This window comes from Microplitis mediator, chromosome 10 (genome assembly GCF_029852145.1).
Source record: "Microplitis mediator isolate UGA2020A chromosome 10, iyMicMedi2.1, whole genome shotgun sequence".
Taxonomy (NCBI): domain Eukaryota; kingdom Metazoa; phylum Arthropoda; class Insecta; order Hymenoptera; family Braconidae; genus Microplitis; species Microplitis mediator.
The window spans coordinates 997,026-1,021,120 of NC_079978.1; the positions used below are offsets into that span (position 1 = coordinate 997,026).

Sequence of the window (24,095 nt, forward strand, 5' to 3'; positions counted from 1 at the left end):
ATCGACACGATGTTGAGTCAACTGCTATTTGAGCCAAGTATTTGAGCACAGGATTTAGCAAAACGTACAAACCTAGAAAAATAAATAAATAAGTAAAACAAAAGACATGTACGATAATCAAGTAAATAAAAAATAACAAAGCGGCTAGAATAATGTAATCAGTTGATGAGTAATCTGGGCAACTATGACGATGTCTTATAACACTGCGTCGCTGCATCGATACTTATAGAATTCATTCGAGCCTGGGTATGCATTTATATTTTAACTTCTCTGAATGCTTTACTCTATCCCTGGTAATTTGTTAGCAACTCACACAAGCAAAGACCAGAATCACTGAGCATTATTGTCTCTGATTATTGCTAAAGTTTTCTTTGACATTAAGGTTGACACTGCAGCCTACACCTCGACAATAATCTCAAGCTCATACTCGGCTGCAATCGCTGATGTGAGCTTTCACGGTAATAATCTCGGTATGTCACCAGTACCAGTTATCAAGTCCTATCAAGAGAAAGAGAAAAATTTACAATGACCTTTTACGCCTAGTTATTCAACGTTCTCTAAGTGCTTGAGATGCTTTTTTTATTTTTTTGTTGCTCGTGTCACATACACGTCTACTAGTTACAGTCTAGTGTGTATGTCATAGTTGCCGAGGGTCAATTTCCAGCTATTTACTTAGCAGCAGTAGAACTATCATCAGTAGCTGCTGCAACCAGCTAAAATGTGTAAATAAATGTTAGTAATATAAGAGAAGGGCCATAAAGTTAGGCCACCGATAAGTATATATATATACATATATGTTGTAATGAGTGTGTTGTCTTGTATTATTATTATAGCAGTTATTATATATGAGTATTAAAGTCAAGTCACCTTGTCGCCACATCAATGTGTGTAGATGTAGATGTGATGTATATGTATACAATAATAAAGGAACGATCGCATTTCTAATCGCCTGCGCTATGCCATCGGGTAAGTCTGTGTGTGTCGGCTGTTGTTGGTGACTGCATGACAACGACGTCCAAAAGGTTGTGTATACTTGGGGTAGCGGGGCACTAGATGCAAGTTCCTAGTTGGCCTCGTTGCACTCGGAGGAGTACGGCCCTGGGCAAACGTGGTGGCAGTAGTGATTGTGTACAAGTGATGACGACGAGTGGCGCGGCGAGGTACATCAAAGAGGGGGAGGAGAAGACAGAGAGAGAGAAATAAAAATAGAGAGAGAGGGAAGTAGGTTCAGTTGGTTTAGCTGGTTCGCTCTACACCGTACTAGGGGCAAAAAGAGAAGGGGACATCCCAAGTACGAGGATTGGTCAGAGTTGTGTATAGAGAGTATGAGATAGGGAAATACGGGCTTGCGAGTGAGAAAAAAAGATTGACGGAATCCATCGGGTATCCAAACTACCAGCTGGTTGGCAAGGGAGTCTCAAACGAGCAGCAGTTACCAGTGTGACGCGGATTCCCGTGAGCGGATCGTGTCGTACTGCTGATACGAGGTCCGTTCATCCTCGCCGTCGTCGTTGTCATCATCATTCATCATCATCTCCATCATCATCGTCACCACCATCACTACCAGCAGCAACACCAGCATCACCTTGATCGTCGTCGGACTGTCATCTCCACGAACTCATTTGAGCTTGTGCGCTTAAACTCTGGTTGCTCTGGTTCTTCCACTGCTGATGGGCCTGCAGTAGAATCGCTCCCACTCGTAAAATTGTGTGCTCCCGCGTTAGCTCATAGTGACACACACACACACTGAGTGCCCAGAGAGAAAGATAGATAAGTGTGCGAGAGAGATAGTAATTTTGGTCTGGGGGAGACGTAGCAAGAAGAATTCTATCGGTGTGGCAAGCAGTTCGTCCCTGGCAGTCGGTCTCATCACGTCCCGTCCCGTTTTATTCACACACACATACATCTATTGTACACAACACATTGACATTTACCCACATATATATACACACGTCCACCTGCCTGTATATATACACAAGTTGACACAGTAATATACCAACGACGTACGCACGCACACTTGTTTTTTGTGTGCGCGCAAACGAATCAAGATGGCTGCTGACTCGGGAATGGAGACGTGTCCCTCCCCAGAAATCGCGGACTCCAGGAAAAGGCCTCTTGACTGCGACGCGGAGAACGGAGCCACCAAGAGGTCACACTACGGAACAGGTAATTTTTTAAACTATTATACATTTTTTATTTCATTATTACATTTATCGTAACCAGTGATTACCAAAGTGCATTGTATATTTGTCAGATAAGAGATTGCCGTTCTATATATATATATATAATATATAATAGTTGTTCGTCGCACACGTTACTCCCTCTGTATTGCTATCTCACTTGTGTGTTACGTCGCGAGGGAGTCGTCAATGTTTAAATTCTACTGCGATTGACAACTAAATAGTGTTGGCTGTTGAACAGCAGCAGCACCTGCTACTGCAATGGGACGTTGACGGAACTCCTTTGCTTTAGTTTATGTGCTTTCGAGAGTGTGACACTTTTTGGAAGTTACTCCATTGGCCTGTTAGAATTTCGAAAGGCCTGGTGGATTTACAATATATACCTACATACGTGTACTGAGTGTGTGCATGTGTATATATCTCTCGGAACTCTCTACGTCATATCAATGTAACAGCAGCAGTAGTAGCAGTAGCAGCAGCAGCAGCAGCTTCAATTTTTCAGTCTCGATATAAATATATGAAGATATATATTTATATTCTAATGGAGACTATTTTATAAATGTTGTTTGATTAAATAGTCGGTCGCGGGTGACGGCGCATTTTAAAATTTGACATTAGTCTATGCGTGGGCGGCTGTGAACGAGGTTTTAATGGAAGTCCTCTCTAACAGTAATAGCAGCAGCTGTATCATCAAATTGGTGACTCCGCAAGTTTCTTTTGCTACATCATTACTCATTGTTACTTGCTCTGGAACTGCTGCGCCTGTTAGTGTGTTGTCTTGATTTTAAATTTCAGTAGGATCTAGTATAATGGAGTTGCTGTAAATATTAAGTCGGAAAAATAAAAATAACGTAAAGAATAAATTTTATTATTTTTAAAAATAATTAAAGTTTTGACAGCAGTCTCAGGATGCGAATAAATATCAATGGTGAGTTATTAAATATATCTGTGTTAGGTCGTGGGTCAAGGTCGTAAGTGAACTAGTTGTAACAGTTGTCAAACAGCTGTTTACCTCTAACTATTAATACTTTCTAATTTTAATTATATTTTTTATTGCTATAAATTGGTATCTTGTGATAAGATAGTATAATTGCTGTCATTTTATACTTAATGAACTTTGGTTATTACATTACGTATACTATTAATTATAATTGCCAGTAGTAAAAGTGATTGAGTTAGTTTATTAATAAATGTTGAATTATTATTTTTTTTTCTGTTAAAGCAGGAGGAGATGGAATGTATCATCTCAAAGTACTTGTCCCGGGAGTGGCTGCTGGGGCTATCATCGGCAAAGGCGGTGAAACAATCGCCCAGCTACAAAAAGACACAGATGCTAGGGTTAAAATGTCAAAAGCCCGAGATTTTTATCCAGGTAAAAACTAAAACACTGAAAATAAAGTAGTAAACAATGTTGGATCAATACAACAAGTAACATAACACACATGTGTGCTGTGCATTTTATTTTATTAATATTTTTTTTTTTATTGATTGTAACTCTAGGTACCTCGGAACGTGTGTGTCTGATAACTGGAAGCGTTGATTCCATAATGGCTGTAATGGATTTTATAATGGAAAAAATTCGCGAAAAACCAGATTTAACGTCCAAGATAACAGTGGACTTTGACTCTGGCAAAGCAACGGCAGAGAGAGACAAACAGGTACTTATTATTGTATAAAAATAATCTATTACTTTTTCTGTATTGTATGACATCACATTAAGGGAATGTTATAATTAAATGCAGTTTCAATGTCAACAACTTTATAACGTATTTATTTATTTGTTTGTTTTACAGGTAAAGATACTGGTACCAAATAGCACGGCAGGAATGATTATTGGCAAGGCAGGGAATTATATAAAACAAATAAAAGAAGATTCAGGATCGTACGTACAGATAAGTCAGAAGGCCAAAGACTTATCGCTCCAAGAACGCTGTATCACTGTAATTGGAGAAAAAGAAAACAATCGTAGCGCATTACTTATGATACTAGCTAAAATTGCCGACGATCCACAAAGCGGCACGTGCCTAAACGTCAGTTATGCTGACGTAAGCGGTCCAGTAGCCAATTATAATCCTACAGGCAGCCCCTACGCCCAGGCACCTGGGACCGCACCCACATACACAACTCCAGCTGGCCTCAATACCGGTAAGATCCCTCAGCTAATTTATCATCAATTCTACTTTAAAAAAAAATGGAAAAAATTTATCCAACTATTAGTTATTGCTCCTATTAACTTTGGATTTTTTTTGTTTGTTTCAGTGAGTCTGTTGAACGGCGCTGGTTTAAGTTTAAACTTGAACTTAGGCGCTGCAATAACCGCCGGCACGGCACCCGTAACTACTCAACTTCTTGAGCATATTAAATTAAATTTGAGAAGTACGGGTTTCTCCGACGCGGCGGCAACTGAAATTCTCACGGCGATTGCCACGCTAGCCAAATACAATATCCTGGGTATGGGTATTGGCATGCCATCGAGTGTGAGTTACCTGGGCAATCCAATTGACACCACAACATCAGCTAACGGGTCAAACAACAATGGAGGAGTATTTGGTCCGATTGGTACGGTACCGACACTTGGATCCACATCGCCAACACCAAGGAATACACTAGAGAGATACGAGGCGTTCGATCCATTTCGACAGAACAACACTGCTGCTGGTGCCATTCATCTGAACAACAACTCATTCGGACTGGGCACAAACCAATTGTCACTCGTAAGTAAGAGTCCTACTCAGGTAGACACCAACAGCAAGGAGACCAAGAAAGTAGATATAGAAATTCCAGAGGTTATAGTGGGAGCTATACTGGGACCCGGTGGTCGCGCCCTCATTGAGATTCAACAGCTAAGTGGTGCCAACATTCAGATATCTAAGAAGGGTATGTTCGCGCCCGGTACGAGGAACCGCATTGTCACTATCACGGGTTTTCCAAATGCTATCGGGATCGCTCAATACTTGATCGAGCAACGGATCAACGAGGAAGAAGCTAAAAGAGCGCGTCACAATGTCATTGCCGGCATGATCCATTGATTCCACGCGACTCAACCGCGATCATCCCCATTATTGACTTCCATCGTTTATTTAAATCCACTCTGACTAAATGAGGGTAAATTTTATTGTCCCCCCTTGAAAAAAAATCATCAAGGCCAACAGTGTTTGCATTCTCCGATCTTTGCGTCAGTCTTGGTCTCTACAGCTCCCAATAATAACAATATTAATAATAATAATAATAGTAATAGTAATAATTATAATAATAATTATAAAAATCTCTCGTCTCTGTCGTTATGCATCACTATTTTAGGCGCTTATTGCATTGCCAATATCATCATCTCATGCATCTATCACGGCTCGTTAACATTTATCTATACATAAGATTATTAATATATAAATATTATATCGTTATTTACCTGTTCGTTATACAATTAATACAATTGTGCTGTGATACACCACGTTACGGGGCTTTATCACACATTCATTATGTATATTAACACATACACACACAAGTACACACACAACTCAAAGGTATACTGGATATAGACCACTGCGAAAATTTTTATGAAACCACTCTCTATTGAGTGCTACGACATTTTAATTTACTTTTTACGCGGGTAATGTTTAACGCTAAAAAATTATTCTTTCTTTTCCGTATTCTCCATCAGATGTATTTTCACATGACGTTACATATTGATAATAATTGTTATAAAGTTTTAAATTAAACATCATTAATTTTTTAAAACTTTTGAATAACAGTTGCCATGTCATTCATAGAAGTTGTGCTTTACATAATTGATAGAAAAAAAAAAAAACAATTTTTTTTTAGGAAGCTTTTCCAACGAAGAAATAATTAGACTGAAATTTTAATTTCTCTCTCCTTTTTTCTCTCACTAATTTTTTTCATTTCTTCTCGCTACCTATCACTGATTTTGTCTGACAAATAAATAAATTTTTTTCCTTTATTTTAATTTGTCAGATAAAATTCAATAGTCAATACCAAAGATTAATTTTCACAAATCCAGAGTAATATTTTTTTTAATTTTTTTGTCAAATAATATATTTATATAACTGGCTGGTCCGGTTATATATAACAAATGAATAAATATATATACGATATCTTTTTCATCGATTGTTATATTTTTACGCGATAATAATAATCGCTCAAAGTTTATATATTTACAGAATTACAACACATATCTTTTGTACTTGTTCCATTGTCTACTGTATATTTAATTAATTAATTCAGTATATAATATATTAATTGTTATTTTTCATATTATTAATTTTTTTATCATACATATATATATATATATTAATATATAACCGTGAGATGTGAAATATTAATTTTATTATTTTTATTATAATCACAAACGTTTCAATCTAATTATTTCTTCATTTAAAAGCATAAATTCTCATGACTTGCATACATTAATATTTAAAAACAGTTGATATTATTTTTGCGTGTTGCATTGATGTTGTAACGAATAGTTTAAAGAAAAATAAATAAATAAATTAAAGATATAGAAATTTAAAAATAATAACGCATACACCAAGTAGATTTAGATATAGATGATGATAAATAGAGAGAAAAAAAAAAAGGTCATATACAAATGATCATAAAAATTAATAAAAGTGGTTAATAAATCAAAGATATATTGTACAATATACAGGGCAACAGACAGGATACGTAAAGTATGTGACCGAATATTTTTTTATTCCGTACTGGAGATGGTTTTAGTAACCACGAAAAAAAAATAAAAAAAAAATCAAGGCAATTATTATGTCCAAAATAATGAGCAATCGCTCTCATAGATGAATTTTTTTATAGAAAATAAATTATATAAATCTATATATCTATATTTATATACATACATATGTATGTATATAAACGACAAAAAAAATATATATATATAATATAATAATTGAATTATTGTCGCAATGTCTATGTCCAACGTTCCACTTGTTGAACGAGTGGCCGATGAATACTTTTGTTAGAAAGTTTTTAAATATAATAATAATAATAATAATAATAATAATCCGTGATTTTCGTGGAATTCCAAGATACGGCAATGATTTAGCGGGTCATATTTGAAATAAGTGATAAAACCAATAATGGAGATATACATATATATATAGCGAAGGAAATAGAATTTTATGATGACGGATTTGGGATTGAATTACCAATCAACGCATAAGTTAATAATGGCGCTGGCTCACCACTCTTCAAAGTATAAAATAAATTGTATATTTATAAATAATATTGCATAAAAAAATAACATACATATATATAATATATGACAGAGAACAAGTGAGATAAGACGAAAGGATAAGAGATAACTATATATAAAATTAAGTACATAAAAATCTATATGTAAAGAGGTTAAATTAGATTGTTAAAAAATTCATATAATCTGTCGTGGACAAAAAATTTTATCTATATATAAATAAATATATGTATATTAATATTAATTATAAATATAAATTTTAAGGAAAGACAATGATATTATATATTGTTGACAAATAAGATTAGCGTCCGCGAGTGAGGCAAAACTATTAACGTTTTATCTTAGTGTCTGTTATCTGTTATCGATTGCTGAGTATCATCTTCGTAAAAATAAAAGTTCATAGACACATAAATATTATATGCATACATATATATATATATAAATATTCATAAATAGAAAAATATCATAAACTTGCGTTATAAACATTTAATAATTTTTTGTAGTTAGAATTTAAAAGCGAGAGATTAAATAAAATCTATTGATGTTAAAATTAGAATTATATTTAGACTATAGATGCTCGTTACTGTTTTTTTTTTTGTTTTTTTTAACTATTACTAGAATATACAGCGACAAATACGGTGACACCAATCACAGGATTTAAAATTATTAAGTCTCGACTAGCGAGATAGAACAATAATTAACTGTTTTAATTAATTTTGTTTATTAAAATAATATTTTATTGAGGGCAACAGTGCGTCTGTATGATTAGATAGATTTAAGTTTAGGGTAATCGTTTAACAGCCGTTTATCGAATGCTGCTGGGTTACCTGAGGCCATTTATCGCGCCTTTATCGCTCTTGCGAATCATTAAAATATATATATATAATTATCTTTGAGCTTTAAGGTAATGATAATTAAACAGAATCGCGTTTCGTATTTTAATTAACGACATTCACGCTCCTACGTGCTATAAATAAAAAAATAAATACAAACAAAACTCGTATTTATTTATTTATTTTAAGTAGAACGGCTAATTAATGGAAACTGCGCGTCCATAATCATTGATAAAAATAAATTCTAAATGATTCGTTACTAGATTAAATTTAATTATTGAATCGAAGATTACAAAAAAAAATAGATAATTCAAAAAAGAAGGAAATATAAGTATACATGTATATACTTATATTTATTAAAACAATCGACCTGGTCTTTTTATATAATTTTACAACTCGTAGGTGCATGAGGGCTAGGAGGGTAAGTGTTAATTAAATTGGGCTCTTAAAAATTATCCGTGACTAGAGATTTATTAAATTTAAAAATTGGGAAATTTTATAATATTTAAAATTTTTGAAAAAATAAAAATGAAAAAAAATTTGCATAGTCGTGTGAAAAATGTAGACAATTTGTTTTGCGCAGGAAAAATAGCTTCACGGCAAGCAATGCACGACGAGCAAGGATGATTCGGAAAAGGAGCTTTCTACTGCGTACCTGACAGTAATCACAGTTTGAACAATAAGGTCGATATTACACTCACATACAATCACTGTTGTGCTCGTGATGTCAACGAGAATGCCGAGAAGCTGGTTTTCCTTTAATGTACCGCGGAAGATACGGTCCTCCTTGCAAATATTAGGTAAGCGTCAAAGAGATGAGTTGTTATCAGACTATAAAAAAAATAAAAATTTTTTAAAAATCCACAAAACAACAAACCAACAGCCAATGACTAATGACATTTTAAATTCTAAATCTAGACAATTATCCATTATAAAATACGTTTATTTGTTATTTCGGATAGTTTATCATTACTTATAGTGTGTTATTGTGGTTTGCTTATTATCATTACTGTTACATAACTTAGATTTTTTCAAATTACTCGCTTGATACCTACTCCACTGCCACGCAGAGTCTGTGCATGTCTCTTTGGTGGTCCCAATTAAATCCAACTACCGTAGAAATATTTTTTTATCGATTAAATATCCCTTTATAAACCAACAGCAACAACAACCACAAAAATTAAAAACGTAAACTATAGATAGAACAATAGTAACTCTCCGGTTTACCTTGGCCTACTGAGGTAATCTCTTTTTAATGAAAGGAATAGACAATTGTATAAAAAAAATAAAAAAAAGTCTAATGTGTTGATGCGTATTTTCGTTTCACATTTAAAAATAATAATATATATATATATATCTACGAGTTGTTTATTTATATAAAAGTTTCAACGAAATTAAATGTGATTTACTAGCCAAATATATATATAAAAAAAAGTACAATAGTTAGTTTGTACAATCACATTTAATTTTTAGCGTCGATTTTTTTTTTAATTAAATAATAATTCATATGCCAGCACATTCACCATGATTAATCGTTGATACATAAATATGTGTAACGTATCTACATATTGAAAAAAATAATAGTTAATTGTAAATCGTAAAATATTAATTAAATATAGGTATATAAAATACAGAAATATATATATATAAAAAAGAAAACATGCACGCGTATTAAATTAATCTACATTGTTACTAGTACAGAAAAAAAATACGTGTGTATGTATAAGATGGTCATATTATTGTAAAAGAATTGTAAGTTGTAGAGAAAAAGTTATAATCGTAAATTTTTGATGTCATTAATAATTAAAATCATTTGTCGTTAATGGTAGAAATCATTTATTAATAATTATTGGCTAATGATAAATACAAAAAAATATATATATATGTCTAAATATATATATGTATACAATAGCTATAGAAAATGAAATACAAAAGATGAATGAATATTTTGCACGCTGGGCAAAGTTAATTACAAATGAGTAGTAATCAGGGAAATGAATTAGGAATTGAAGTAAACTCAGCAGTGAACGAAAATAATAATGATAATAAAGGGAAAAATATTTAAAAAATATATAAGATCGTGATATAATGAAATTTTAAATCAATAATAGCAACAATAATAATTATATTAGTTATATAAAATAAATAAAATCTTATTACCATCTCAAGTGACATTGTCACGTTACTTGGCTGTGTGTGCTAGGCTACATCATTTCTCATAAATCCATCACTTTCTTACTCTATTAATTGAATCAACTAAAAATTTATTTGTCGAACAATTAACATATTAATATATATAAGAATTAATTAACGAGTCAAATTTTGTAGTTTTAGGATTAAAAATCATTGTCATTCTCATTGTCATCATTCATCATTAATAAATATCATTAATCATTTTTTATTTTTTTCATCTAACCATTTCCTATTTCTACATCGTCATTGTCATTATATTAATATATTATATACCTATAAATATTATATTCATTGTTAATGAATATCATAAATCATTTTATTATTTCGTTAATCATTTCCTATTTTTTATCATCAACTAATTCGGAATATTTCATTCGCAGTGTCATTGTAATTGTCATTTATTAATAAAATAATAATATAATAAAATATGAGAAAGGGAAAATATGAACGAAAAAGAAAAAAAACGAGCGAGCGAAAGAGAGAGAGCGAGAGAGAACGAGAGAAAGTGATATGTAAAAAACGAAAAAAAGGTATATTGAATTATTGTAAATTAAAAATATATATGTCACTAATTATATATATATAAATATATATGATCCATCAATTATATTGAGTGCCATAATGAGAGCACGTTTTCATTCTTCCTCTAGAACGTGACTACAGTTGTTGTTAAATTGGTTAACAGTGATATTAGCTGTTAATAAATATTACATAATATATATATATGTATGTATATATAAATACATATACATTATATTTATATTTTACAATAATCAGATTAATTAATATAGTTATCATGAATTTTTCATCATCATTAAATGCATTAATCGAAAATTATTTAAAAAAATACTGAATGGTGCTGATGAATTTATAAAAATATGAGAAATATATATATGGAAAAAGAGTTTAATAAAGTCAACAAATATAAAGAAATAGAAAAGCGATTAAATATATATGTATGTATATTTAGAAAACGTATTAATTTTTCGTATTTCAAATAATATATATATTAATTTTATTTTTTCATATTATAAATATATTTATATATATTTTATTTTTTTTTTTATTTACATAGAGAATTTATTATTTAACGGTTAAAGTAATCACTGTTAATTAAAGTAATACATATATATATAAATATATAAAATGAATAAAATAATTATTTATCACACATTGCATTGCATAGAGAATAATTATACGGTCACAAATTAAAAACAAATTTATATAACACATCGCACTTGTTGACAATAGATTTTAATTAAATGTTCAATTTTATCGGATAATTACATATATAAAAGTTAAAATAAATGAAAAGTTTAATTGCGTGATGGAAAATATTTCTTAGTTACAATGAGAAGATAAAAATTTTGAATAATTATAAAAAAAATTATATTAGTTTGTTGGATCATATTTTTAAATTTTAATTAACGCACTTGCGAATTTAAATTTATAATTGCCAAACTTAATGGGCAATAAAATTAAAAAAAAAATAAAAACAAATCTATTTATATTAACACAGAAAGAGAGAGTGAGAAATAAAAATAATTATAAATAAAGAGCCTAAGATTCATGTAGTCGCTGTACATCAATTACATCACTGTTAATAATATTTAAAATCGTTAATGCATCACTTTCATTAATTTTAATAATAATTATAATAATAAATTACGATTTATCGATAATCAGTGCCGATCAAAAAAGGCGAAGGAAGTGTTCAGGCGGTAAAACCAAATGAAATAAAACAAATATATAATATTTAAAAAAAATTATAATGGTGAGAAGGGTTGTACAAAATTGTACGTAATGTTATTTCGTGTAAGACAGGAGTTATAGATTTAGGTTGTTAATACGGTAATATTATTTTCGGTAAGAATAGTCTAAATATTTCAAAAAAATATAACTCTATTAAAATTTAAGAGTACAGAAAAATCTATTATGAGAAAAAAAAAGTCGATAAAATTGTTGTTAAATGTAGCGTGTAGAAGCTCGGGGATAAATATTAATTAAAAAATAATAATAATAATAATAATAATTAAGTACCTTGTTGAGTATAAGTATATGCATAAAATAATGTTTTAGTGATAAATGGCTAAATAACTGTCGAGCAAAATGTCTAACGATTAAGAAGATTTTTAAAATCTAAGGCACGATAAATTGGCGCAAAAAAAAAATATATATATCTATAAATCGTAAGCGGTAAATTGCAGATCGCTTGAACTCCTCACGAAATAATAATGATTATAAATATAAAAAATGAAAAGTGAATTACATAAATTTAAAAAATATAAGTAAGAATGTTATTAACTCTAAATAGATGTGATTAAATTTTTTTTTTCGCTGGTAATTAATGTGACTGTACGTCAAAAAAGTCTTATTATAATTCTTATCTCTCTAGATAAATGTTTTATTAACTCTTGAACCTCTCTCTTCTTTTTGTGTAGTAGATTATTATTATTATTATTAATATTGTGCGACGCGATGCAATGTACTAAAATCCGATATACATACAATTATTAGCGTTTATTGTTACGTTTACGATAATTACATACATTTGCATATACATAGTATTGTATATGTATATGTCTGTGTATGATAATAACGAATTCGAGCAGGTTACTATGTGCGATAAAATACTGCAGTTGTAGTTTGTATATACCTGGGAATCATTCGTTAGTAATTTAACGCGTATGATCAAGTATTGTACTTTACATTCCTTTGGCTATAATTGTAATTTAAGAACTTTAAGAAAAAAAAATTTTTTCTCTTGTACCCCGTGTATCACACAATCAAATCGTTTGTCGCCTTTATCACATGTGTCATCGCGTCCAACAAATGACAAAAAAAAAATATAATAATTTATTGATTAAATAATTTTATGATAATTTTATTCTTCAATTTAAAAATTAGAATAATATAAAAATAATTCTATTAAAAAAAAAAAAAAAATAAACAATCAAAGAACATAAATTTTTTTTTGTCAATTGATCATATGCTTGTTCTATTTATATATTTCTTAAAGTCATTAAATCATGCTTCTTTATTCGCTTACCTTAATTTCTTCATCATTAATAATAAAAAAAAAATACTTTAATCAACACCTTTTATTTCATTTCATTACCTACATTTTTTTTTTTTTATTAAATATTTTCAATATATATTTATGATTATCATGTTTACCTGTGGAAATAAAATTGTAAGCACAAACGCCATGTAAAAAAAAAAAATCTAAACTACATCCTCACTCTTTCTAAATGCGTGACAAAATAAAATCTATATTTATTATAAATTAAAATTCCGTGGATAAATAAATTACATGCATCTCAATATATTAAAATAAATGTATTAAATACTTGAGTGTTGTTGATTAATGATCAATGAAAAAAAAAATAAACGCAATAATTAACTCGCTTCACGAGATTAAAAAATGAAATCAAGTTCGATATATTAATCACCGTAGAGCGTATTACTAATAAATAAATAAATAAAGTAATTAATTAATGAATAATTAAATTATTATTTAACAGTTCATTGATCAAACAAAATGTCATGCATAGGATAGTAAGAGTTGAATAATTTTAAATTTTCAAATTTATTTTAAAAGTACCATATATTTGTTTTTTAATGGAAATTTAATTACCATGCATCACATGGCTTGCCAATTTGTTAAATATTTTATCATTTTTATTTCATCCCATACACATATATATTTATATAAATATTTTAATTAAATTCACAATTGCTATATTTTTAAATTATTTTTTTTTATCGTTCCATTTCCCCAGGATATTTAATATCTCGGGGCTAAATTGTTATTGATATAGATTGTAATTATAGTTATTATTATGATTATTATTACTATATATTATTATTGCAAGAAAAATATTACAAAAAAAAAAAAAAACTAAAAAAAAAGAAATCTATTTTAATATATATTATTCTACATTTTAACAAACGTTTATTTGCATCCACGAATTGTTAAAAGTTGATCATTTCATAAATTTATTATTATTTTTAATTATTAATTTAATTTTTTTTTATTTTTTTTTTCTTAACTTTTTTTTCAATCATTTAAATGTTAAATATTAATAAAGTATAAAATATAATATATATATTAACTATTTTCATTCATGAAAAGCATCGTTACCTGTATGACAAGTGATCATAAGAGCATAATAAACAATCGCTCATTAACTGCATTCTGTTGTTATTCATTTCACAACCCGGCCAACACCATTTATATATCCATGTTTCCATTTAATTCAACAGCGTCGCAAGGTCATCATTATTCACATTACTCTTCACTGCAAGCTCTCTTTATACGTAATTAAAATTATAAATAAATATATATATATATTTATTAATTAAATGATAAATAATGAGTGGGAATGTAGCTGACGTTTGTCAATTTTTTAAATTTTGAATAAATAGATTTATTTGAAATGCGTTTTTAAATATTTGAAAATAAGTGCGCGCATTTAAAGGATTTTCAAATTGAGACAATTAACAATTTTCGGAAGTTATTGACAACTAAGTAAAAAAAAAAAAATGCACATGTAGAAAATTGAAAAATCCGAAAATTTTAAATTGTCTATCAACTTCAGGATCATAAACTTAAGGGTCATTATGTCCAGAATATTTCTTCAAAATTTGAAAATTGACTCATGTCTACTACATTACACTCATACATAAATATTAATAAATTTTTTAATAACTTTTCTTTATAAAATAACTTGTTACTGCGTCTTAGGTTTAATTTTTTTAAATTGAATTAAAGAAGATTCTAAAATTAGCTGACGTCTAATTTTTGGATTTTTCCAAAAACGATGAATTAAAAAAAAAATATTTAAATAAATTGCTCATGTAGTTTTTTAAATTTTCTACATGTGCATTTTTTTTTTAATTAATTTGTTGAAAAAAAATTCAAAAATTGTTTATTGTCTGCTAATTTCAGGATCGTAATTAAAGAGCGTTATAATTATTAAGATATGTTAAATTAATTATAATGTCAAATTTACTCATGTTATTAATCAAAGTCAGAAAGGTTTTATTTATTTTTTTTTTAAATTATTATAAATAAAATAAGTTAATAATAAATATGAGAAATACCTTTCTGTACTTTAAAAATGTACAAAAAAAAATTAATTGTTTAGTAGAAATGTACAAAAGTAATTATTGTAAAAAAAAAATCATACGATAATTATTAAATTATTATTATCATTATCATCGTAAGATAATTAGGGGATTGTGATAGAGTGTAAATTATGTTGTATTTAAAAAAAAAATAAGAAATAATTGTAACATGAGATATTATGACATATCGTATTAATTATTAGTTATTAGTAATTAGATATCGAAGAGCGAAGAACAAAAATAAAATAATTAGTGTAAATATTTTTTTTTTCTGCATCGTTAATAACTTTAACGTCACTTATATAAATTATGCATTCCATTTATTAATTATTTTGTAGATGTTAATTAAAAATTATAAAATACTAAAAAATATAAATAATAATACAAATAATTAATAACAAAAACGGCACTAGTCAATAAAGTAAATGTATTTTTTTATGAAAATTATTTTTAAAATAAATATTCTATTAATAACAATTTTATATCGAGAATCTCAAGTTAAAAAAAAATAGCGGTGCGATTTAAAATAATTAAAAATTTAATTTTTATACATAATCTAGTTGTAAATGGGTAAGTAATTAACGGTAAAAATAATTACACAATAATTCTATTACACAAATTAGTTTATTTTCTATAAGCATAAACATTACACATTTATTTTTACTTATAAAATAATTTTTTTTTTTTTTTTTTTTTTTTTTCTTACAAATATCTATCAAATTCTTATCAATTGTTATTATCATACAGACTTTAATTTGTGTATTTTCAATTGTCTAAGACAAAACTTTGGAAAATAATCTACTATTACATTTACTTTCCATTAATAATAATAATAATTAGGACCGAATTATTGTGATATAAAATAATCGTATAAACTTTCACTATTGCTATTTAATCATGCGATAAATAATGACATTTATCAATGTTAATTATTACTATATATATTTATATTTATATATATTTATTCTCTTTTTATTTATTTTCGTTTCTCTATTTTTGTAATCAATATTTTTAAAATCTATTGCTATATTTTGTGCCTTTGATTTATTTAACTCAATTTTGTTATATTTACATACGACATTATTGGGTTCTTTTGTACGTTTATTTTAAATATCAATCACTGTTTTATCTATTTTTTTTTATTTTATCTCATATATATTTATTTATCAGTAATGCGTCATTCTGTATTAACTTTTAGTGTTTAATTAAATAATTATTATTTTAAATTATTTAAAAAAAGCTGACAGTACACTACGTCATCTGTATTATCAACATATCTAACATACATACGCTCACATTAACTCGCATTGCATACAATCAGAAATTATAAATTAATTTTATATATTTAATATATAATTTTTTTAATTTATCAAGGGCAATTTATATTAAAAAATTTTATATTGACTCAAGTATTTGTTGTATTTAATTATTGGTATTAAAAAAATATCAATGGCAATAACGGAAGCTCATAAAATATTTAGACTATTGATTCAATTTTTTTTTAATAACAAAAAAATTTAATCACAATAATGGAGTTATCAGATAAATTATTTTTTAATAACAAGAGAAAATATGAATTGAAGATAATTGATAAAAAAAAAATATGGAGGAAGATCTTTTGTACTTTCCATATCTTAAAATAACTAAGATATGGCGTTGAGCAGAGCCATTATTTTTTTTTATCTTCATCCATCTCTATTTGTCTTTATTATTATTATTTACTTCTAATGGAAATATTTTCAATTACATTGACAAAAATATCATATATATTAATTATCATTTTCATTTTATTTATTTTAAAGTTTTCTACTACTAAGTATAAACCCTAGAAAATATTTTATTTATAATAAAATTAATAACCGGTAAATGCAGTAAAAAAATATTAAGATTAAAAAAATATAATAGTTTAAGTTAAAAAAATATTTTATAACAAATAAAAATGAACTAGGCCAATGTCATATATCACGTATAGTAACGACTTAAAAAATAAATTGGTAAGATGATAATCATTTTGATTCATATAATAATCAATCACTATTTTCATATCATTTTTTTTTTGTTTTTTTTTTTATTTTTTTTATTATTAGTGACAGCCGAGCAATAGAGAATAAAATCCCTAAAAAATAAAAAAATATTTGTTGATACCCGTAGTTTCGAATACTTTGGCGCGGAATGAGTTAACTACCAGTTAAAAACTATTGCATAAAATATGTGTCCTGTAATGGATGTAAATTGTCAATTATTTGTATTAAATAATTTTATTCTCTATCGTTTACGAGCTGGATAATAAAATCAGGACCACCTAGCACTTCTTACTTCTAATAATTTATAATAATTAGAACAAGAAGAGGGTGGTCTGCCTTGCTTGCTACTTGGTCGCTTCTGGAGGACAGTCAGGCTGATTATTAGGATGAGCTGCTGTAAACGCCGGGTGGTTTTCTAAATGACGATCGACCCTGAGAATTGTTGGAAAAGGTCTCAGGTCAACGTGAAACCTCCTTGCGTTAAATATTTGCGGTACTAAGCAACAATCTGCTAGAGTTATTTCATCTCCCACGCAATATTTGCCAGCACTAGACGACAATAATTTTTCAACAGCTGAAATTACAAATATTTTCAATTACCATTAAATTTACTCAACAGGTTTTTCATTTATAAATAAATTACCTGTAAATCCACGTGTAATCCAATGCTGCGCCCATTCTTTTTTACGTTCCTCCCCGACATAAATTAAAACAACTAAATTTTGTAGCGGCTGAATACCACTTGATATAACTTCGCATATTTCTCTAACTCTAGCTCTTTTAACAGGATCTGCCGGCAGTAAAGGCCGATGTGGTCGTGTTTCTTCCAAGTATTGCATAATATTTAACTATTAAATAAAAGTTTAACATGTTTACGCTGATTATAATTTATCACGCATCCCAATTATCAACAGTACGATAATAAATTAATTATTTTTTAAATTACACATCACTATTGCTATTACTTACTGATTCTATTAACGTATGATTATCAATATGAAGTGCCGGAACCTGTTCCATCGGATTAATCTCTCTATATTCATTGCAATGTTGCTCGCCGCCAGCTTTTACTAAACTTACTGGTTTTATATCATATGGAATTTCTTTTAAATTCAGAGCTATAAAAAAAAAAATTAAAAAAAATCAATTAACGTCAATCACTTTTTATATATTTTTAAAACCAACACAGTAATAAAAATAATGATTTTTAAAATAAATAAATGATCCTGAAGATAGCAGACATTTAAAAATTTTTGAACTTTTATTTTTCAACAAATCAATGGCAAAAAAATAAACTAAAAATATGCACATGTAGAAAATTTTAAAAACTACAGGTGCAATTTTTTAAAATATTTTTTTTTTATGGTTTATCGTCTAAAAAAAAGTCCAAAAATTATCAGACGTCTGCTAACTTCAGTATCATATAAATAAAAGTAATTAACATACCAATTCTCACCCTCCATGAACAAGAGCTCCGCCAATATGAGTACAGTACCGGCTACAAATATAAAAAATAATAATTTGATATCAAATATTCATAAATTAAAATAATTATCAATACATACAATATTTGTTGCCATTAAAAAATTAATTAACACTAAAAAAAAATAATAATAATAACAATAAGAGTGTAAATAAATTTAAATGTAAATTATAAGTGCACTGTAATTGTCAAGCGAAAGTAAATCACCGGCAAAGGGGTTGAGTGTCTGCAACCTCGCGAATAAAAATTCATCATCAATCCATTAATATATACATATATATAATATATAGAATATTAAATATTTTAAAAAACATTACCTTGCCCATAACGGACATTCTGCCAGATAATTATAAATCGGACGGATAACCCAGCAAATAAATGACAAATAAAATATTTATCCTGGCGTATGTGTACGTTGTGTTGTAAGAAATATCTTTGAAAAAAAAAAAATTTATAATACAGTCAACGCGCGAAACTGTTTCTCCTTCCACCTTTTATTCGACTCCAGACATCCCATTCCACTGGTAAAACCAGACGCGATATTATTCCACAGCATCAGCCAATCCCAATCAACTACCAGATACCTCAACCTCGTAATGTCAAATTAGTTTACCCGCCCTCGGTATTTTCACTTCTCATTGTCATCGTTCACTGCCTCGACATTAATTACTGACAACCAATCATCTGTCAGTTCGAATTATTTTATTCGATCTATAAAATTAAAATTAATTTAATTATCACTTAAACTGGCAGTAAATAAATAAATTAATGGAAGACCAGATTTACGTTCACTTGAAAATGGAGTTTAATTTATATTTCATGACCGGGTTCTGTTATTGATTGACACTCCTGACATTTATATCCAATAGAAAATGTTACTATCATAAACTACTATTATAAAAGAGTATATATGTGTATATATGTAGTAAATAAGTCTTGTAAGTATGTACTTATATAAATTGCATATGAGCACGAATTCAAAATAATTTGGCAACCGCGCGCTTTTGTCGACCATTAGAAACTAGTTTTTTTATAGGTACATATACGTAACCAACTGCTGAGATTTGTGTCAGCTATTTCGTAACTAATATTTTTAAATAATTTAAAATTTTTATTGTCAATAATTTATTTAGATAAAAGTAATGGACATTTTATTGGCCAGATAAAAATGATAAATTTATGAGGCGGTAATTATAAGTGAGCGTAAACAAGAATTGATTATTTGAATTAAAGGTTAAGAGTTGAGTTTAATGAAAATTTAATTGTTGACAATAAATATGAGACGGTGGTTCAAATTTCAAATGCGAAAATTTTTCAAACCCATACCGGTTCAGTATGGGATGAAAAAAAGAGAATCATATGCGACAATGTATGCGTTCTGTGCGTGGAATCTCGCGGGGATACTTCTTTACAATGTGATTAAAGAATCTCATCCTAAGACTGAGGATGAAAAGAGAGATACAAGTAAATAATATTTTATTAATTAGTATGAGTGTGAATGTAGCAGACATCAGACAAATTTAAAACTTCGAATAAATGGAGTAAATAATTTAAAAAAAAATATTTGTAAAAATTGCACTTACTAATTTTAAAATTTTTCAAATGCGCATTTTTTAAAAATTTTATTTTATTAATTATTTACTCTATTTATTAATAATTTTAAATTTGTCTGATGTCTGCTACATTCACACTCATTAATTAGTTTTTGTCTGTTTAATTATGATCCTGAAGTTAGCAGACATTTAAAAATTTTTGAATTTTCGTTTTTCAATAAATTAATTGCAAAAAAATAATATAAAAATATGCACATGTAAAAAATTTTAAAAACTACAGGTGCAATTTTTTCAAATATTTTTTTAAAAATATTTTATCGTCTAGAAAAAAATCCAAAAATTATTAGACGTCTGCTAACTTCTGTATCATTTTATTAATGGTCCTGAAGTTAGTAGACAATTAACAATTTTCTGATAATTTATCGTTTTTAAAAAAATTCAAAAATTATTAGACGTCAGCTAACTTTGGTATCATTAATTGGTTTTGTACTAAAATATCCGCTGGAATTATTTATCAAAACTAATTATGATACTGAAGTTAGCAGACGTCTAATAATTTTTGGATTTTATTTTAGACAGTAAATTATAAAAAAAAAAATTTGAAAAAATTGCACCTGTAGTTTTTTAAATTCTCTACATGTGGATATTTTTATTTTTGCTTTTTTTCTGATTGATTTGTTGAAAAAAAAAATCTGAAAATTTTTAATTATCTGCTAAATTCAGAATCATAAATTAATTTTATTAATAATAATACGAATTATTTATTTATAATTATCTTGCGCGCAAATTACTGAGCGCGGCATTATTTGAATATTTAAAAAAATATTCAACAATTACCTACATATATATTGACAGTAAAATGTTATAACCGTGAAGGAACATCAGCTCCAGGGCCAATCGTAATTAAATAAAAAAATAAATTTTTGTTACAGGTCGTTGGTATATTAGATTATTACAACTAGAAGATGTTACTGTCCATAATATGAGTGGGTTCACAATAACCTCCGTGGAGAAAATTGAGAAACCTGGTGAATTAATTGTAGACGACAAGGTGGTGGTGAAGAAGAACGAACTGAATCCGAGAATTTACAAGGCTTTTGGTTGAAAATAGTTTATTTTCAAAAGTGTAAATAGTTGATAATTACAATTTACAATACTGTTTTTATTTTAAAATTAAATTTATAATTAAAAAATATTGTTGAATTTTTAACCGACATTTCATATGATTTTAAATAGTTAAAATAATTTGTTCAAATATGAAAGTATATTATTTATCAAGTGATAAATAATTTTTTTCTATGTACAATTAAATAGTAATATTTATATTAAGGCAAAGATCGACGCAAAGCGACTGCGCCTGCTGATGATTCATTCTCAGGATTTAGTTCTTTTAATCTTTGCTCCATTTCACAGAGCAGCGCTGACCTAAAAATAAAATCGACATTTAAATAGATCAAGAAACTGGATACTAATTAATAATTGCAATCAGATAACGCGTACCGATATTCTTCGTATCTCATTACAACTTCCTCTAGTTCTTGTTTGTAAAGTCTAGTGAGCATCGCATTGAAACAATCAAGTTCTGGCAGACGAAATAATTCCCATCGTAATTTTCGGTCAAGTGTTATTGATGCTCTGCTGTACACATACAGCCAATGAGGAATTTCTTCATTCAAATAAGGATTCGCTGGTACCAATACACTGTGGGAATGGAAATGAGTGTGTCGTGGTGGTGATACGACACGTATTTGCTGTTGAAGTTCTGATGGATAACAAGGATGCTCGTACTGCGCTTGTCTAGTTATATGACTGAAAATAATTTAAATTAAAAATTACTCCATTATTTATTATAAAATATATAAATATAAGCACATACTTGACATAATAAACACCATATTCAGGTGATTCGATTCTTTCCCAACCAGTCGGTAGTCCTTCTTTCTCCAACGGATGGGACCAATGGGTAGTTTTAGTATTATGGTCAATATAATACTTTCTTCCTCTCAATGTAAAATCAACTGACCATCCTGGTGGTAATGGCAACTCTGCTGGTTGTTCATTACGCGAACTCGATCTCTCTGAATGTGCCCGACTGTACCTATAAGTCACTATAAATCTATAGCTGCTATTAAAAAAACCCTTTGTTCATCATAATACTTAAGAATACCAAAATGTAGATCACTAATATACGAAAACTCCTTTTTAATTCATGGAATTCAGGGAGCTACTGCACTAGGATCAAATATATTTATCTATCTATCTATCATAAAACAAAAATAATTACTCAGGATTGTAAGCTTTGTTGAAGTCATCAAAAGCTCCGTCACTTTCAAAAGGTATGTAAGGCAACTGCGGTGTCTGGACACGATCAAGATGATACTCTGAACCAGCATACTGGTTGACGTATGTATGCGATGATGATATTGTTGGTGATAATCTCGGATGATATGAAGGTGTAGCTGTTCTTGACGCCGCACCTTCAATAACACCAGGATTAACAGATAGACTAGCAAATCTACGAGAAAATACATTTTATATAAATATTTATAACTTTAACGTCTTGATGGTTCTATTATTAGACCACTACCTTTGAGCTAAATCAGGGACAGAGCTATTTGGTGTATACTTTCCTTCATGACTTCCTAAACCTACTGCACTTGTCGTCGTCTTTGTGTTGCCAAATTTCTGTACCATACTCGGTTGCTGAGGTACTGGCTAATTAAATTTAATAATTACCTTTCATATATTTTTTTATACATTTTAATAATGAGGTTAATTACCATTGTCGCAGGAATCGCTGCTTGATTGTGTTGTCTTCTATTTCTTCTGTTGGGTTCAGTCGTCCAGACATTAATGACTAAATTAATAATTAAAAAAATGAAAAATAAAGTAATGAGAGTAATTGACAGTATTAATTAAAAATAAAACTTACTTGGCATTTCAGGTGGAGTTTCTTTCTTCACATATTTACCCACTACGCCTTCCTTGATTGTTCTTAAATCTTTGTTCTTACGCGATAACATTTTTTAAAAAATTTTGATATTTTGTAAAATAATAATAATTACTATTATTAATTAACCAAATAAAAGTGATAAAGGAGAACGGGTTATCATTAAAAATTCATAAATTATTTTTACTCCGTGTTATCATTTCAAGAATCCTCAGTCAGTATCATAATTAATTATTTTTGGTTTGTTTTGATAATAAACTAAAACAATTAAATAGATAACACATTCCACTTTTTTGTATTATAAATAAAAAAAAAAAATTAAATAAAACGTATGTTGACTTTTCTTTTGCTATTTTGATAAAACGCCATCTTTGAAATTGAATTAAGGCGCCACTAGTTTAAAATTTTTACCGCGAAATTTGAATTGTGAAAATATCATTTTTAAAATAACAGTAAAATAAATAATTATTTATATTGGATAATTAAATTAGACAAAATTAATATTCAATTTTAATATCCGAAAAATTTTTA

At 28.3% G+C, this 24,095-nt stretch overlaps 3 protein-coding genes across 8 annotated transcripts; 1 reads left to right on the forward strand and 2 right to left on the reverse strand.

Annotated features, from left to right (window-relative positions):
• The first annotated feature begins 1,301 nt into the window (after positions 1–1,301).
• On the forward strand, positions 1,302–21,723 carry LOC130676271 (RNA-binding protein Pasilla). 5 transcript variants are annotated; one of them, XR_008991404.1, is made up of 7 exons: positions 1,379–2,166; positions 3,403–3,552; positions 3,681–3,838; positions 3,974–4,325; positions 4,440–4,894; positions 8,815–9,031; positions 21,547–21,690. XR_008991404.1 is itself a non-coding variant. In XM_057482404.1 (6 exons), exons 1-6 carry the CDS (start codon positions 2,049–2,051, stop codon positions 21,574–21,576), a joined length of 1,263 nt encoding a protein of 420 aa, XP_057338387.1. In that variant the 5' UTR covers positions 1,372–2,048; the 3' UTR covers positions 21,577–21,723. The 5 variants fall into 5 exon arrangements, 4 of the variants coding, with proteins under 4 accessions (XP_057338386.1, XP_057338387.1, XP_057338388.1 ...); XM_057482404.1 differs by lacking the exon at positions 8,815–9,031 and having other exon boundaries at positions 1,372–2,166; positions 21,547–21,723; XM_057482405.1 differs by lacking the exons at positions 1,379–2,166; positions 8,815–9,031 and adding an exon at positions 2,951–3,108 and having other exon boundaries at positions 21,547–21,723.
• Positions 16,299–20,057, reverse strand: LOC130676278 (probable maleylacetoacetate isomerase 2). Of its 2 annotated transcripts, none has more exons than XM_057482417.1 (5): positions 19,144–19,292; positions 19,025–19,076; positions 18,548–18,696; positions 18,222–18,426; positions 16,299–18,152 (listed from the first exon to the last, which is right to left on the reverse strand). In XM_057482417.1, exons 1-5 carry the CDS (start codon positions 19,156–19,158, stop codon positions 17,923–17,925), a joined length of 651 nt encoding a protein of 216 aa, XP_057338400.1. In that variant the 5' UTR covers positions 19,159–19,292; the 3' UTR covers positions 16,299–17,922. The 2 variants fall into 2 exon arrangements, with proteins under 2 accessions (XP_057338400.1, XP_057338399.1); XM_057482416.1 differs by lacking the exon at positions 19,144–19,292 and adding an exon at positions 19,379–20,057 and having other exon boundaries at positions 16,300–18,152.
• A 67-nt stretch (positions 21,724–21,790) lies between the features above and the next one.
• On the reverse strand, positions 21,791–23,926 carry LOC130676275 (NEDD4-like E3 ubiquitin-protein ligase WWP2). The gene is made up of 7 exons (XM_057482412.1): positions 23,547–23,926; positions 23,395–23,471; positions 23,202–23,329; positions 22,899–23,129; positions 22,491–22,712; positions 22,115–22,423; positions 21,791–22,039 (listed from the first exon to the last, which is right to left on the reverse strand). The coding sequence occupies exons 1-7, from the start codon at positions 23,635–23,637 to the stop codon at positions 21,940–21,942; spliced, it is 1,158 nt and encodes a 385-aa protein (XP_057338395.1). The 5' UTR covers positions 23,638–23,926; the 3' UTR covers positions 21,791–21,939.
• Positions 23,927–24,095: the final 169 nt, after the last annotated feature.